Source organism: Typopeltis vanoorti, chromosome 19 (genome assembly GCF_054136105.1).
Source record: "Typopeltis vanoorti isolate ZY-2024b chromosome 19, IOZ_Tvanoo_1.0, whole genome shotgun sequence".
Classification (NCBI taxonomy): Eukaryota; Metazoa; Arthropoda; class Arachnida; order Uropygi; family Thelyphonidae; genus Typopeltis; species Typopeltis vanoorti.
This window is the reverse complement of record NC_143567.1, coordinates 78,769,633-78,783,426: the sequence shown is the minus strand read 5'-3', so window position 1 is coordinate 78,783,426 and position 13,794 is coordinate 78,769,633. Positions and strand designations below refer to the sequence as shown.

Genomic DNA, 13,794 nt, shown 5'->3' with positions numbered 1-13,794 from the left:
AAAAAATAATAAAATATAATTACATGGAACCAAGTATGAAATTGGTATGAAGTTTTTTTTTACTTGTAGTATACATTAATGGTAATATTTTGGGTTAAATTTTCATTGAAGCATGTTTTATTTATTATTATTATTAATAACTGAACCCCATGAAATTAATAAACCAACGGCATGATTGTTTCTTGACTAGCCAGCATATGGATCATAATTAAACTTTTTTTTTTTCTTTATTATAATTTCACATATGAGTTGGGCAATCTATTGTACATTTGTACCATGTACAGGCAAGAAGGAACTTGTTCACATTTAGTTTGAGGAGCTGTGGATTATATTCCTTAGGAAACACATGGGATAGGAGACTGTTTCAGATGGCAGCAGCAGAAGGGATAAATGAGAAGGAGAAGTTTGTTCTGTGGGTTCGAAGTTGAACTGTAAAGTGCTGTTGAGAAGCTGCTGCATGTGTTCACTGGATTTAACAAAGAGTAGAGGAATTATATGCCTTTCTGCTTGTTTGGCATCAATGTTTTAGCAGTGCATGCTAATGCTAATTTATTTAACAGTATTGATTTACAATGCAGAACGATAAGAAAATAATTAGTATTTATTAACTGATATTTTGCTAGTATTATATCCAGCAGCTTCAGGCACAAGAACAGTTTGTCAAAGTACACAAAATAATTTGAAACGGACAACACTAGGAACTAAAGTCGTAATTTTTTTCTCTCTCTCTTTATGCAATAGTAGATGGTGCTAATTAGGACTTTAGTCATTAATTAATAGAGCACATAATATGTTTCTAAAGCTTATAACAAGAATTTCTTGCTATCAAAACTTTAATGGAATTGAATGGTTACAACCCCCATCAATTCCATATAATAGATTTAGTTTAATCCTTTATCCCAGTGAGAGCAAACAAAGTTTGCGCCTGAAAATATCTTCAGGACTAAATATATAGTGTTGTACTATCTTATCCAGTAAGTAGTGCAACACCAAGGCAACTCGTGGCAAAGGTGGAGCAAGTTTCCAGCAGATAATTGACTGCTGGACTGCTTCAATTATCTGCTTCAACTATCAGACTACAGGGTTCTATACCCTTATATTTCTGGTAACTCTGGACCTATTGTTAGAATTTTGAAGAAGTATCACAACAAAATGTACCTTGACATACTTTGGATAGACAGGCCGTTGTGTGGAAAAAGAATTAATGAATATCAATACTACATTGAATATGTGAAACCTCAAAAGTCTGGTCTGGCATAGTATAGTATTGACACTAAACACAGTATCTGGTGGGATGAAGCTCATCTCCATAGAAGTAGTTTTAGATATGAATGCTTTTCAGGGAAAGTTGTGAATCATTTTTACATCAGCCTAATCTTAATCAGAACAATTCTCCCCCCTCCCCCCAAAGTTTGAGAAATTCTCATTTTTTATGCAAAAAATAGTAAATAACATCAAAAATAGTTTTAATATTATTTAATAATATCAATTTGTAGCTCATGTCAACCATTTTTAATTGGTAAACGACTGATTGTTGTATGTATCTTGTATTCCTATTATTTGATTTACTAGTTGTTTCTACATACTATGTACTGTTATTTTCAGTATGAAATATCTGCACTTTCATTACAGTTTATTACAGTAATCCCTCGATTAGTGCGCCCCCGATCAGTGCATTTTTGATTAGTGCATCATTTTTTTTTTTTTTTTCAATATCCAAATTCGATTAGTGCACCTATATACATCTTAAAAATAAATGTTACAGATTTTAAAAATTATCCATCTATACATTTTTATGGCTAACTATTTTAAAAAATCACTCACCAGAATGAAATAATTTAGTTACCGATTTAAAACATTTTACAAAGTTATTTTTAATGGCATACTACACTGCTTCCATGTACACTATATATACTATGTTCCAAATTTTTACCGCCAAAATTTATGTCGTCTGCTATAGTATGCTCACAGATTCAACACCCTTTGACACTCTGCGCATGTCACAAAAAGGAGAATCCATTCCTATAATAGGGTAATCAGTCCGTCTTCTGGGATGAGTTGTTTATTATTACACGTCGGAAAATTAACTTCTCTTTTATGATCATTGTAGTTTTTAAAGTGGTAACTATTTTGCTTGTATAACAGTTGGGAAATTTTATCTATAAAGCACGTGATTTCGCATGGTGGCGACCAATTCGTATGTCCTTCATTTTTTTCTCCCCTTCAGTGATAACGTCCAAGAGTTAATTAAATCTCATTCTGAAGAATTGAGTGATTCCGACCTGCTAAATTTAGATGCACAGCAGGAAGATCCCAAAGAATATGAAGAAAATTTAACCACTGATAGTCAGCCAAAAGAGATTTCACAGAAACAATTTGAAAATATTTTTCATACAATCGAAGTTTTTAAGCAGCAATGCTTAGAGGCTGACCCTGATGAAGAGAGAGTAAAATTTGCAGAAGAGTAGAAGCAATAGCGCCATACCGTCCGTTGTGTGAAAAAAAGAAACAAAATGCTTGCCAAACTACATTATCTCAATTCTTTGTTAAGAAGTAGAATAATAAAATGTATATTCTGAATATGTTTTACTGTCTTTCAGCTTCATGGTTTTCCTTTAACTAGGCCCTGAGACATATCCTAATTCTTTTATAAAAAAAAAATTAAGGTTCAAAAAAGAAATTTGATGAATGAATTATACTTTTCCCCATAGGTTATTATATTCGATTAGTGCATTTTCGATTAATGCGCCTGTTTTAAAGAACGCATTAGGCGTACTAATCGAGAGATTGCTGTACTGTGGTTATCGTGTAATTTTCTTATTTATAGTTATGATGCAAGTACCTTTAAAGATTAGATTAGATTCTTGTGTGTGTGTTTTCTATCTATTTCACACTGAAGGTACTGATGTAGCATGGACAAAAAGTTAACTGAAAAATTATTATTAGCTCATAAAAGTAATTGTGACTTTGGAGGTGGTCTAATATTGGAAAGTAGCCGTCAAGAAGAGATGCATGTGGAACTATAAGGTGGATGATTATGGAATAATATATCAAAATTGTGAGGAAAAGTGGTTGATAGATTATGGGCATTGGTTAGGTTCCATTTAACATAGGCACTCTGCATCTGTATACCAAGAGTCGAATACTACTTTACAGCAGAAGTGAAATAGATGAAGAAAATTATAAAAACAGTGTGGGAAAATAGATTATATTTTATTTATTTTTTGATAATCCCACATATGAGGTTGTTCAAAACCCATACTATACATAGTACCACTAATAGGCAGAAAGTTGAGGCAAAAGAAGGTGCTGGTTAGCATTGGTTTTGAAGACCTATAGATTGTACTCATTAGCAATTACATAAGAGAGAATACAGTTCTAAAAGATGGCAGTAGAAAGAAGGAATGGATCTAGAGGAAGAAAAATCTGCTCTGTGAACTACGGTCAGTGTTGAATAGCTGCTGCATGTTTTGATGGATTGAGAGGAAAGTGCAGTAATTGCCCACACGCAGCATTTATTTGCTATAGACCTTTCTGTTCTGCCTCTCATGCATGCGAACAATATAAAAACAAATTCCCAATACCATTTTTAATTGAACAGTGACCATAGAAATATTTGTAGAAGATGCAAAACAGCAGAAATTTGATGTCTGTGTGAGAGAGAACAAAACTGTCAGATCCAGGAAGATCAAATTTCTCCATTTCCTGTCATATTCTTTCTTCATAAACTTATTCCATCTCCTTTTTTGTCTCCTGTCAAAATCTTTTATCTAGTCTCCTCTGGCCCTTTGCCCTTAGTTTTTATTTGCTACATACTTAGCATTTGTTCTAAATTTAATCTCTTTATATGCCCAAACCATTTCAAATAGGACATTGCTGCAAGCATTTCTTATTTTATATTTCCTTTATGTTACCATTGTCCTCTCAACTTTCATTGTTGCATGAGGCAAAATGTAATTTCTTCTTGTCAAATATTTACACTTCACTAGGAGTTCACCATCTTGAAGTAGGCTACTTACTGGACCAAAGCTATTAAAGAAGCTTTGTTCCAGTGAAATCATCCTCTATATCTCCCAATCTAAACTTCAATAATAGAGTTGTTGGTGTTTTTACTCCTCTTCAAGACTTGCCCACTGTCTGAGTGTTAACTTGTACACTTTCTCTATGATTTAAAATCATTCTCTCACCTTTGTACTATTAATATGTTAACCCATAGTTCTGTGTCACACTTTTCCATTTGTCCAGTTTTTTTCTTTAGCTCTTCTGTATGTGCTGAAATTACTATATGATGTAATTTTGACACATAGTAATTTCTCTTTTCTGGAGTTAACAGTCATAACCCACTCCTAATTACCAAATCTAGTCAATTCTTGAATTTAACGTACATAACTATTCTTAATCATAACCATTTCTTCTTTTCCCATACCTCTCTTTTTCAGACTTTTCCATTGTCTTTCTCTTAGTTACCTTAAAGCAAAAATGAAATCAACAGTTTATCTCCCTTTTCTGAAATCAAACTGCCCTTCTATTCTCTTCTTGTAGACCTTCCTGTATTTTATCCAGTATTGGGTCAGTTGCCATTGACCCAATAATGTTATTCCTCTATAGTTGTCGCACTCCACTCAATATATAAGGGCGCTTCCACAAGCTCCTTTATGTATTGAAATATTAATCTCCTTGGTTTGGTCACTTTCTCCAGGTTAGTCTAAAAATGCTACATAACCATTTCAATCCTGAACTATTGTGCACACATGTGCACGATTGTTTAACCTATAAATACATTAACATCATCGATGGACAGAAAATTAGGAGAAAGAAGAAATAATGAGTAGTTAATGTCAAGCAGGGAATATCATCATAGTCAGTAATTGATAAGCAAAGAAAGCAATGATACTGGACAGTATTACAGAATAATACTGTCCAGTATCAGTTTTTCATGGATAAGTGGTTTTATTGTTGTTAGATAATTTGGTTATTGGTTTATTTTAAGTTTCGTAACATGTACAGTAGCTGTATTTTTGGTTGAATAAAAGTGAATTTTTTTGAAGGATGTGAATTGGAATATGGCAAACAACTTAATGCACTCCATAACTACTATAGCAGATGTGATTTTAAAAATATTTGCAAAATTTTCATTCAAGTTTTCACTATTTTTTTTTGGGAACATGGTTATATAATAGACATATGAAGTTATTTTTCAGAATAATACAGTTTTTCGTTTTTTATTATCCCATAAGGATCTTCAACTTTAGCAGCAACAGCAGAAGAAATTAGCCAGGAGAGAGATTTAAGCATTGAATCAGCAGACGATGATTGGCCTGTTGCACCTGACCTACAGTTAGACTGTCTTTTAACTGATGACAGCGATGATGATAGCAGTGTAGAAGTTGTTAATATTGAACCAGCAAGGTTACTGCTTTTTTTTTTTAAATTTCATAGATACATTTTTCAATAAATATAAAATTCTTATTTTATGAAAAGTTGTTCACTTAATTGATCATCCCTTGAATTGTATATGATCAGACAGTTTTCTTTTATTTTAAAATTCATTCTAAAAATGATATATATTTTTCAATAAATATAAAATTATTATTTTATGAGAAGTTCTTCACTTCAGTTCACTTACTTGATCATCCCTCGAATTTTATGGATTGAACAAATAGTATTTTGTGTTTCCCCTGGAATGAATGTTAGCTTAAAAGTTTAATTATTTCTACCAACAGTAGTGCTGAAAGTAATTTTTATCATTATATCTGTATTATTGGTATTTTCAATTGAGAAACTGAAAATAGAAATTTGGAAGGAATTGCTGAAGAATTGTCTGATTTGCAGACCATGCCCTAAAATATAGTTTGAAAAGACTAATTATACTTGCTGAAGAATTTCTTATTGTCTCTAGCAGAGCTCTACACTATTTTCTTTAGTACTTCTGTAATGCTAAATTGACAGTGTTATTTATCAGTTACCAAAACAAAGAACACAAAAGCAGGCACGATTCTTCTAAATAGAGGATGTTATATTCAGACAATAATGATCATAGAGAGGAAGGAGTAACTAGAGTATTCAGCACTAAATGGAAGCTATTGAAAAACTTAGAAATGGTGGAAAGAGTGCTGTAAAAGGAATCGGAGATGGTAAAGGTGAACAAGAAAACTGAAGATTAAGATATACTACATGTCTGGAGTAATTTGAAAGATTGCTAAATGAAACCAGAAGTGATAAAACAGTAGTTGAAAATGTTAGAGGAATGCAATCAAGAGTACATATGAGGTGCTATCAAAAAAAAAAAAAAAACGGATTAGCTAATAAAATCTTTACAACTTACCCAATTTAAATTTGGACTCATCTCTCTTCAAAGTAGTCCCCTTCTAAGTTCAGGCAGCAATCCCACTGCTTTCACAATGCTCCAAACACTTCCGGGAAGTCTTTTTGTTGAAGCCCATCAAGCACCACTTGTGATTCATCTTAGATCTCCTTAATGGTGTCAAACTGCTGCTCCCTTCAGCTTCAGTTTCATTTTTGGTAACAAAAAGAAGTCACAAGGGGCTAAATCTGGCAAGCAAGTAGGATGCAGGACGATTGGCTGGCTGCCAAAAATTCTCGCATTTTTAAGGTGCTGTGGAGGGATTGTTGTCATGGAAGAGGAGGAGCCGGTTGCAGCTTCGCCACAGTTATTCTGGTCTTTTGCAACGAACATCTTCTCTCAACCACATTAAAACATTGCAATATAATTTTGCGTTGACTGTCTAACCGGATGGAACAAATTCTCAGTTTACAATCCCTTTAATGTTGAAAAAGACGATTAACATGCTCTTTGTTACACTCCTGACTTACTTTGCCTTCTTCAATCTTGGGGAATGTGGATTCTTCCACTGTGACGATTGCTATTTTGTCTCTGGGTTTTAGCTGTAAACCCATTTCCCCAGTTTTATGAAGGTCTCATCCCCTGACCTTTGACAAAGATCTTGACAGCAACCTAAACAGAAATCAAGGGGGCCATACTGAACGATACTTGGAAAAATCTAATTAATTCTTTCAGTTCAACAGAACTACAGTACGCGAATAATCATATTATGCGTTTGCATGTAATGCGTATTCATGATACTTAGTAGAAAGTCGCAATTCATACAGACATGTCACGCGAACATGTTACCTTAGCTATCTAACAGGTACTAACGTTTTTTGTATTCTTAAACCTTTTTTGCATTTATCATTTTTTTGTACTGAAATGTGCAAGCCTTGAAAAAGCTAGTCAGTTACTAGTGAAACTGGTAGGCAATATCGTACGAATTAAAAATCTATGGTCAGTTTATCAATAAGTCTTATATTTTTTAACATTTTACGACCAAAAATATGTATAATTTAAATAATCTTGACAGATGTTCACACGATGCTCCTTCTGGTCAGAAATCGAGATGGGGAACAAACTTGGCAGCAACGCAATGGATGTTCAAATCTCTCGTGATGATCATTTGAGCTGCTCCATATGTAATCTCAACTCTGTCAGCAACTTCCTAAATGGTGATGCGTCGATCTGCACAGATGACTTGTTGAATTTTTTTTGACATTTTCGTGGGTTATGCGACGGATGACCATCCAAACCTGGATGGTCGTCCAGGCTTCTTGTCATCCTCCGATATGGTTCCGCCCTTCTTAAAACACGAATGCCACTCAAAACAGTTCTGCTCATGGCTTTGTTTTCATATGTCTTACTAAGTAATTCAAGGGTCACTGTGGCAGATTTCCCCAGTTTTATGAAAAATTTTACATTTGCATTTTGTTTTAATTTCGTGTTCATGACAAAATCACATAGTGCACAAACACATGATAAGAATAACGCTTGTTACATGAGTTCCAGTGCGCACAGTTCAATGCCACGTGGCAGGCTGACTCAACAATGCTTACACCACAGACACTTGGCAGTGTAAGATTCTAACTCGATCTGTTGCCGAGTGTCCAGCACAGTCTGATTTCTTTTTGATAACACCTCATATCAGTGGGAAAGGCAACTGAAGTGGACCTGGAATGCTCAAATATGGAAGTATAGAATTTTTACAGTGGCTTCACTGCATAATTGAGCAGGTCTCTATGTTGGAGTCTTAATGGATTTTTTACAACACTCAGAAAGGATACATTCATAAACTCTCCCACCACCACCACCCTGCTCAACAATATGGCATTATTAAAACTCTTACCAAGAGAGCCCACAATCTTTGTTCCAGTGGAACCGCCCTTACAACTGAACTTGACCACATACACGACACTTTCCTCTCTAATGGCTACAGCGATCATAGTATCAAAAAATTAATCAGTTCCCCCCCATTCCCCGGTCTTTTCATCAGAAAGAGTTTAGAAATGCCATCACCATGCCCTACATCCATGGCATATCTGAAAAATAGCCATGATTTTAAACAAGTACAACCTGCACACAGCATTTAAGCCCCACCGCAAACTTGCTATCCTTATCCGTTCTGCAAAAGATCAGTTCCCTCCTCTCTCAGTACCTGGAGTTTATAAAGTACCCTGTTCCTGTAAGCTGGCGTACTTTGGACAGACAGGCAGATCAGCAACCATCTGCCTGGAGGAACACGTCATACATCTGCAACCACGACTATGGTCAGTCAGGCCTTGTTGACTATGTCTTGGATACAACCCATAGGATCTCATGGAAAAAAGCCACCATGCTCCACCACATCAAATTCAAAAAAGAGAGACTATTCTTAGAATCAGCAGCAACTCTCAGAAATCACCCAAATCTTAATAAATATGGTTGCATTAAGCTTCCTAAGATTTGGGAAACACTTATCACCCTACATTCCTGGCCACCTACAGTATTGTTTGTTATTTGTGTTTATGTTACATTAGTTTTTTTGTAATCCCTGAAGATGTCTCAGCAACTGAGACAAAATATAGGAAGTATTAAATTCTGTTTTAATCCTTTCTGAGTGTTGTAAAAAATCCATTAAGCTTCCAACATGATGTCCTCACAGCACTTAAGCCTCTACACACAGATAATTGAGAAGACTGGTCAGGATCAAATTCCAGATGATTGGAATAACTCTCATCTGTAAAAAAAGGGAAAATTTAATTGAATGAATGAATGTCAGAAATTACAGGGGAATTTTTCTGCTGAGTGTTCCAGGTAAGATTTATACAAACATACTTGAGAAAATGCTAAGAAAAGTTGTGAAAGGAGAACTTGAGAAAAACAAGCTGGGTTCAGACCAAATAGAAGGTATCAGGACCCAATATTCACTTCAAGACAAATAATTGAGAAATCATGGTAATACAATAAAGATCTGTATTTGAGTTTTGTAGACTTTAAAAGGCAGGTGACAAGATACCAGGTTGGTGATGATGATTTATGGTTTTAATGGTGTAAGGACAGCAAAGGTCATTCTGTGCCATATCAAAGTTTATAGCAGAACACAAGGTAAGACAATCACAAACATCCATGCCTGCAGTTGGATTCATACCTGTGACTTGTTATTTGAAGATAGGGTATGCTAACCACTTGGTCAACCAGGCTGGCAAAGGTACCAGGAGAAAAGTTCAAAATGTTAGTTATATAGTTTAAATGGGACTTTATATTGAGCAATACATTTGAGTTATAAGTCATCTCACACAAATGATTTGTTAAATCATTTGTGTGAGATGCATGCACATTACTGTAGATCATCATCTATATGGATTACATTATGAAGGAAAGTGCCATTAGACCTGATATCTAAACTGGAGATGTTGATCTTAGCTCTTTACTTTATGCAGGTCATGTACTCTTAACTTATTCATGCCAGATTGAATGCAACAACTCGCTTCCCATATGTATTTCCCTTCTGCAAATGAAAATATTTTTACAAAGATAATATGGCATGCTAGTTTAACTTTTTCAGTAGAATTTTGTAAAATTAGCACTATTTGTGATCTTAATGTTATTGAAAATCTCAAATGCAATTCTAACTACTGATTTCAAGTTATACTGTAGGTGTGTGTGTGTGTGTGTGTGTGTGTGTGTGTGTGTGTGTGTGTGTGTGTGTGTGTGTGTGTGTTATATAATACTGAAGATAAAGATATTCTTGATGTATGGAGTAATTACTTTGAAAGATTACTAAATGAAATAAGCAGTGATAGCATGGTGGTAGAATAAGCATGGTAGTAGTAAACACCTGACATCTATATATGGATTACATTATGAAGGAAAGTGCCATTAAACAGGAATGCCATATGGAACATATATCTTTATTTGGAGTAGATGATCAGCCAGAAATGCTAAAATATGGAGGTATAAAAGTTACAGTGGCTATACTGCATAATTCAGAAAGCCTGGTGAGGGTTGAAATCTGGATGATTGGAGCAGAACTCTCATAGTATCCATCTATAAAAAGGGAAATAAAACTGAATGTGAGAATTGCAGAGGTATTTTCCTGCTGAGTGTTTCTGGTAAGATTTATGCAAGTGTACTTGAGAAATGGCTACGAAAAATTGTTGATGGGAAGCTTGGTGAAGAACAAGCTGGATTCAGGCCAAATAGATTTTGTCAATATCAAATTTTTACTTTAAGACAAATAGTTGAGAAAGCTTGGGAATATAACATGGATTTGTATTTAAGTTTTGGTGACATGGAAAAGGCACATGACAAGAGGAAAGCTCTTCAAAACGTTACAGTCAGATGGTTTAAATAGGACATTATATCGAGCAGTACATAGTCTCTGTTTAAGCTGTAAGTCAGCAGTTAGAATTCAAGGAGGTTCGATGTTAAATCAGGTGTACGACAACGGTGTACATTATCTCCACTGTTATTCATCGTGTATGAAGGAATCACGTTATGAAGGAAAGTGGTATTAAACGTGATATCTAAATAGGAGCTGTTAATCTTAGCTCTTTCAGGTGATGTTATACTGCTAAATAAATCAGGGACAAGTCTGCAGGATTCCCTGACGAAATTGAATAACTGCTGTAATAAATTTGGTATGAAAATAAGCATTAAAAAGACAAAGACAATGAGAATAGACAGTAACATTGAAAACATCAGCTTATTTTTAGTTAAGATGGCAAATTAAATTTGGAAGTAGAGAGCAGAATTAGAAAATCTGGTATGATATGGTAGGAAGTCAAGTGAATAAATTTATATGCAGTGAGAGAGAGAGAGAGATTAGTCAAACGCTGAACCAGCTGTATACAAGACAGTGTTCAAACCAATTTTAACTTATGGGTTTGAGAGCTGGGTTAGAAATAAAACTCATGATCAAAGACTGGAGACCACAGATATGAGAGTCCTGAGAAATATTAGGGGACTGAACAGATGACATCAATGGCAGTATCATATTAAATATTAAAAATGAGGATATTAGGAAAGAACTTCCCACTGTTAGCATTCAGGAATGTGTTAGTAGAGTTAATCTTAGGTGGTATGGCCACTTATACAGAATGGAAGAGGAAAGATTAGCTAACAATGTTTTTTTTTTTTTTTTTTGCCAAGATGACAGGAAAAAGACCAAGATGTAGGTGAATTGATACAAAAAAAAAGTGCCTTAGAAGGCAGAAATATAAGATCCAGTAGTATTGGAATGTTGAAAAATAACAGGAGAATTGTTGATAGTAAGTTATCATTGATGTAACTTTTTGTGTAGTACTATCATAAGATTCTGTAACCCCCCCGAGGAATGTCAGGAATTTGATGATGATAAAATGTGTGTGTGTACACATTTTTATTTGCTTTACATAAATCATCTGCTTTCTGCTCCTAATGGTTATATAATGAATAAGCATTACCACATATTTTCAGCAACCAAAAATTTGAAAGAGTATGTTTAGGGCAAATGTATTTAGTTCATGTGTTTGGTGCGGCAATAAATCTGGTTTGCTTGTGGGTATGCAGCATAGTGTGCATGTGAGTGGAAGGTGATGTGTTTTTCATTATGTAGAGTCATTTTGATCTAGTTGTCTCTATTTACACTAATTGTTGTTTAATATAGTACATAGACTGTAAATGTCTCCATACTGTATTAAGTGATACAATAAAGCTGTTGATTTTTCTTGCTTCTGTAATATCGTGTCTGTTGAAGATGAGGTGCTTTTTGTACTATAGTGACATTTTCATTCCAGTCTTCAGAAAGAATCTAGTGAGTAAAAATTCATGTATTCATGGATAAAAATGAACTCTTCTATGCATTAGAAGAAGTGGACTGAATCTGTTGATCTCCAACAAAATACTAGCACATGCAAGATATCTATTAATGATAAACAAAAGAGCTGCTGACAAAAAAATAAAAATAATGAAAAACTTATGTAATGAAGGTAGAATTCGTGAAAGGGTGGATAATTTCTGATTGGAAATGATTGATGTGTATGTTACTATGTGAAATGTGCATACTGATTATCAGCAAATAAAAGAAATTTCTTAAAAAAACAGCAAAATATAAATAAAACATAAATAAATAAACATAATAAGAATAAGATTTGCTACTCCTTCAATCCATATGTATTCCTACCCCACCTGAATCACCTGATCAACATTATTAGTTCATTGGACAGAGCCAGCAATGTATAACAGCTGCTATGTATTATTGGCTAGTTATCATATTTTATAAACAAATCTCCTTCCCTCTCTTCATAAGTGTTATTTATTTTTTATTTTAAACTATACCCTTCATAAATGGAAGCATTCATGTTTAGAACTTATAGAATCACATATTTATTTGCTTCACCCCAGTAACTATATGATACACACACATAATATCACAAATGTAAATTATTAATAATTAATTTTCCAGTACTGAGTTTTTCTATTCACATCTGTTGTCTCTTGTCCTTATATTTGCCATTCTGACCTGGCTTATTAATGTTGGTTCACATATTTACACCTTTCAGTAATTCAAATATACTAACCAAATATAGCATTGTCTTTATTGTTTTCTAATATATCCTGAAAGAAACGCATTCCTTTTACCTGTCTATGCTGATTTGATGACATTTATTATTATTATTATTCCTGACACCTCCAAGGAGTCCGAAGACTCAATGCAGGAGGACACCTACAACTATCTCAACCACTCACCGAACCTCTACTACGAATCAACGCCATCTACCACCCACCTCCACCACAACTGGTATTCTATGTCTGTAAATTGCGTGTGTTCTGAAGGGCCGATTTGCCTGTATGTGGGATGAAAAACCTGAGTTTCTAGGAGAAAAAACCCTGCTACCTCCGTCTGAGATCAGCTAACTCACCTTCGATTGATATGATTTGAAGAACCTGTCATGATATGTGCTATGTCTGTTGATATGCAAACACGAAATTGTGGAAGCATGAGATATGTTCTCTCTCTCTCTCTCCACATTCAGATCAGAGTTTCAGAGAGAGTTTTTATCTCTTCCTGGCATGAACATGCTAAATAAATCCAGGATAAGGATTTTCTAACCAAATTGAATAACTGTTGTAATAAATTCGGTATGAAAATCAGCAATAAAAAGACAAAATTATGAAAAAGTACCGGAACACTGTAAACACATCAACTGCATTCTGATCTGAGAATCTGTGGAACATGTAAAACATTTCAGCTATTTAGGCATAGTGTTTAGTAAAGATGACAAATTAAATGTAGAAATAGATAACAGAATTAGCAAAATTAGTTCAGTCCAAATTAGGAAATGATGATGATGTTGGAAAATCAAACGCAAATGAAATTCTTCTGCTGGCAACCAAAGCAATCTAAACACCATCTTATCTTCAAGTATATGCATCATCATCAGTTTTCCAATTTGTATCTTCGAGGACTATACAGGATGATTAAG

The 13,794-nt window shown here is 34.3% G+C and overlaps 1 protein-coding gene across 2 annotated transcripts in view; it reads left to right on the top strand.

Moving 5' to 3' along the window:
• LOC150096278 (uncharacterized) overlaps window positions 1-13,794 on the top strand; it is a 269,156-nt gene that overhangs the window by 44,221 nt on the left and 211,141 nt on the right. For both annotated transcript variants that reach the window (XM_090409235.1, XM_090409234.1), the window contains exon 3: window positions 5,238-5,409. In XM_090409235.1, coding sequence (XP_090265361.1) covers window positions 5,238-5,409 — 172 coding nt within the window. The remainder of the gene's footprint in view (window positions 1-5,237; window positions 5,410-13,794) is intronic.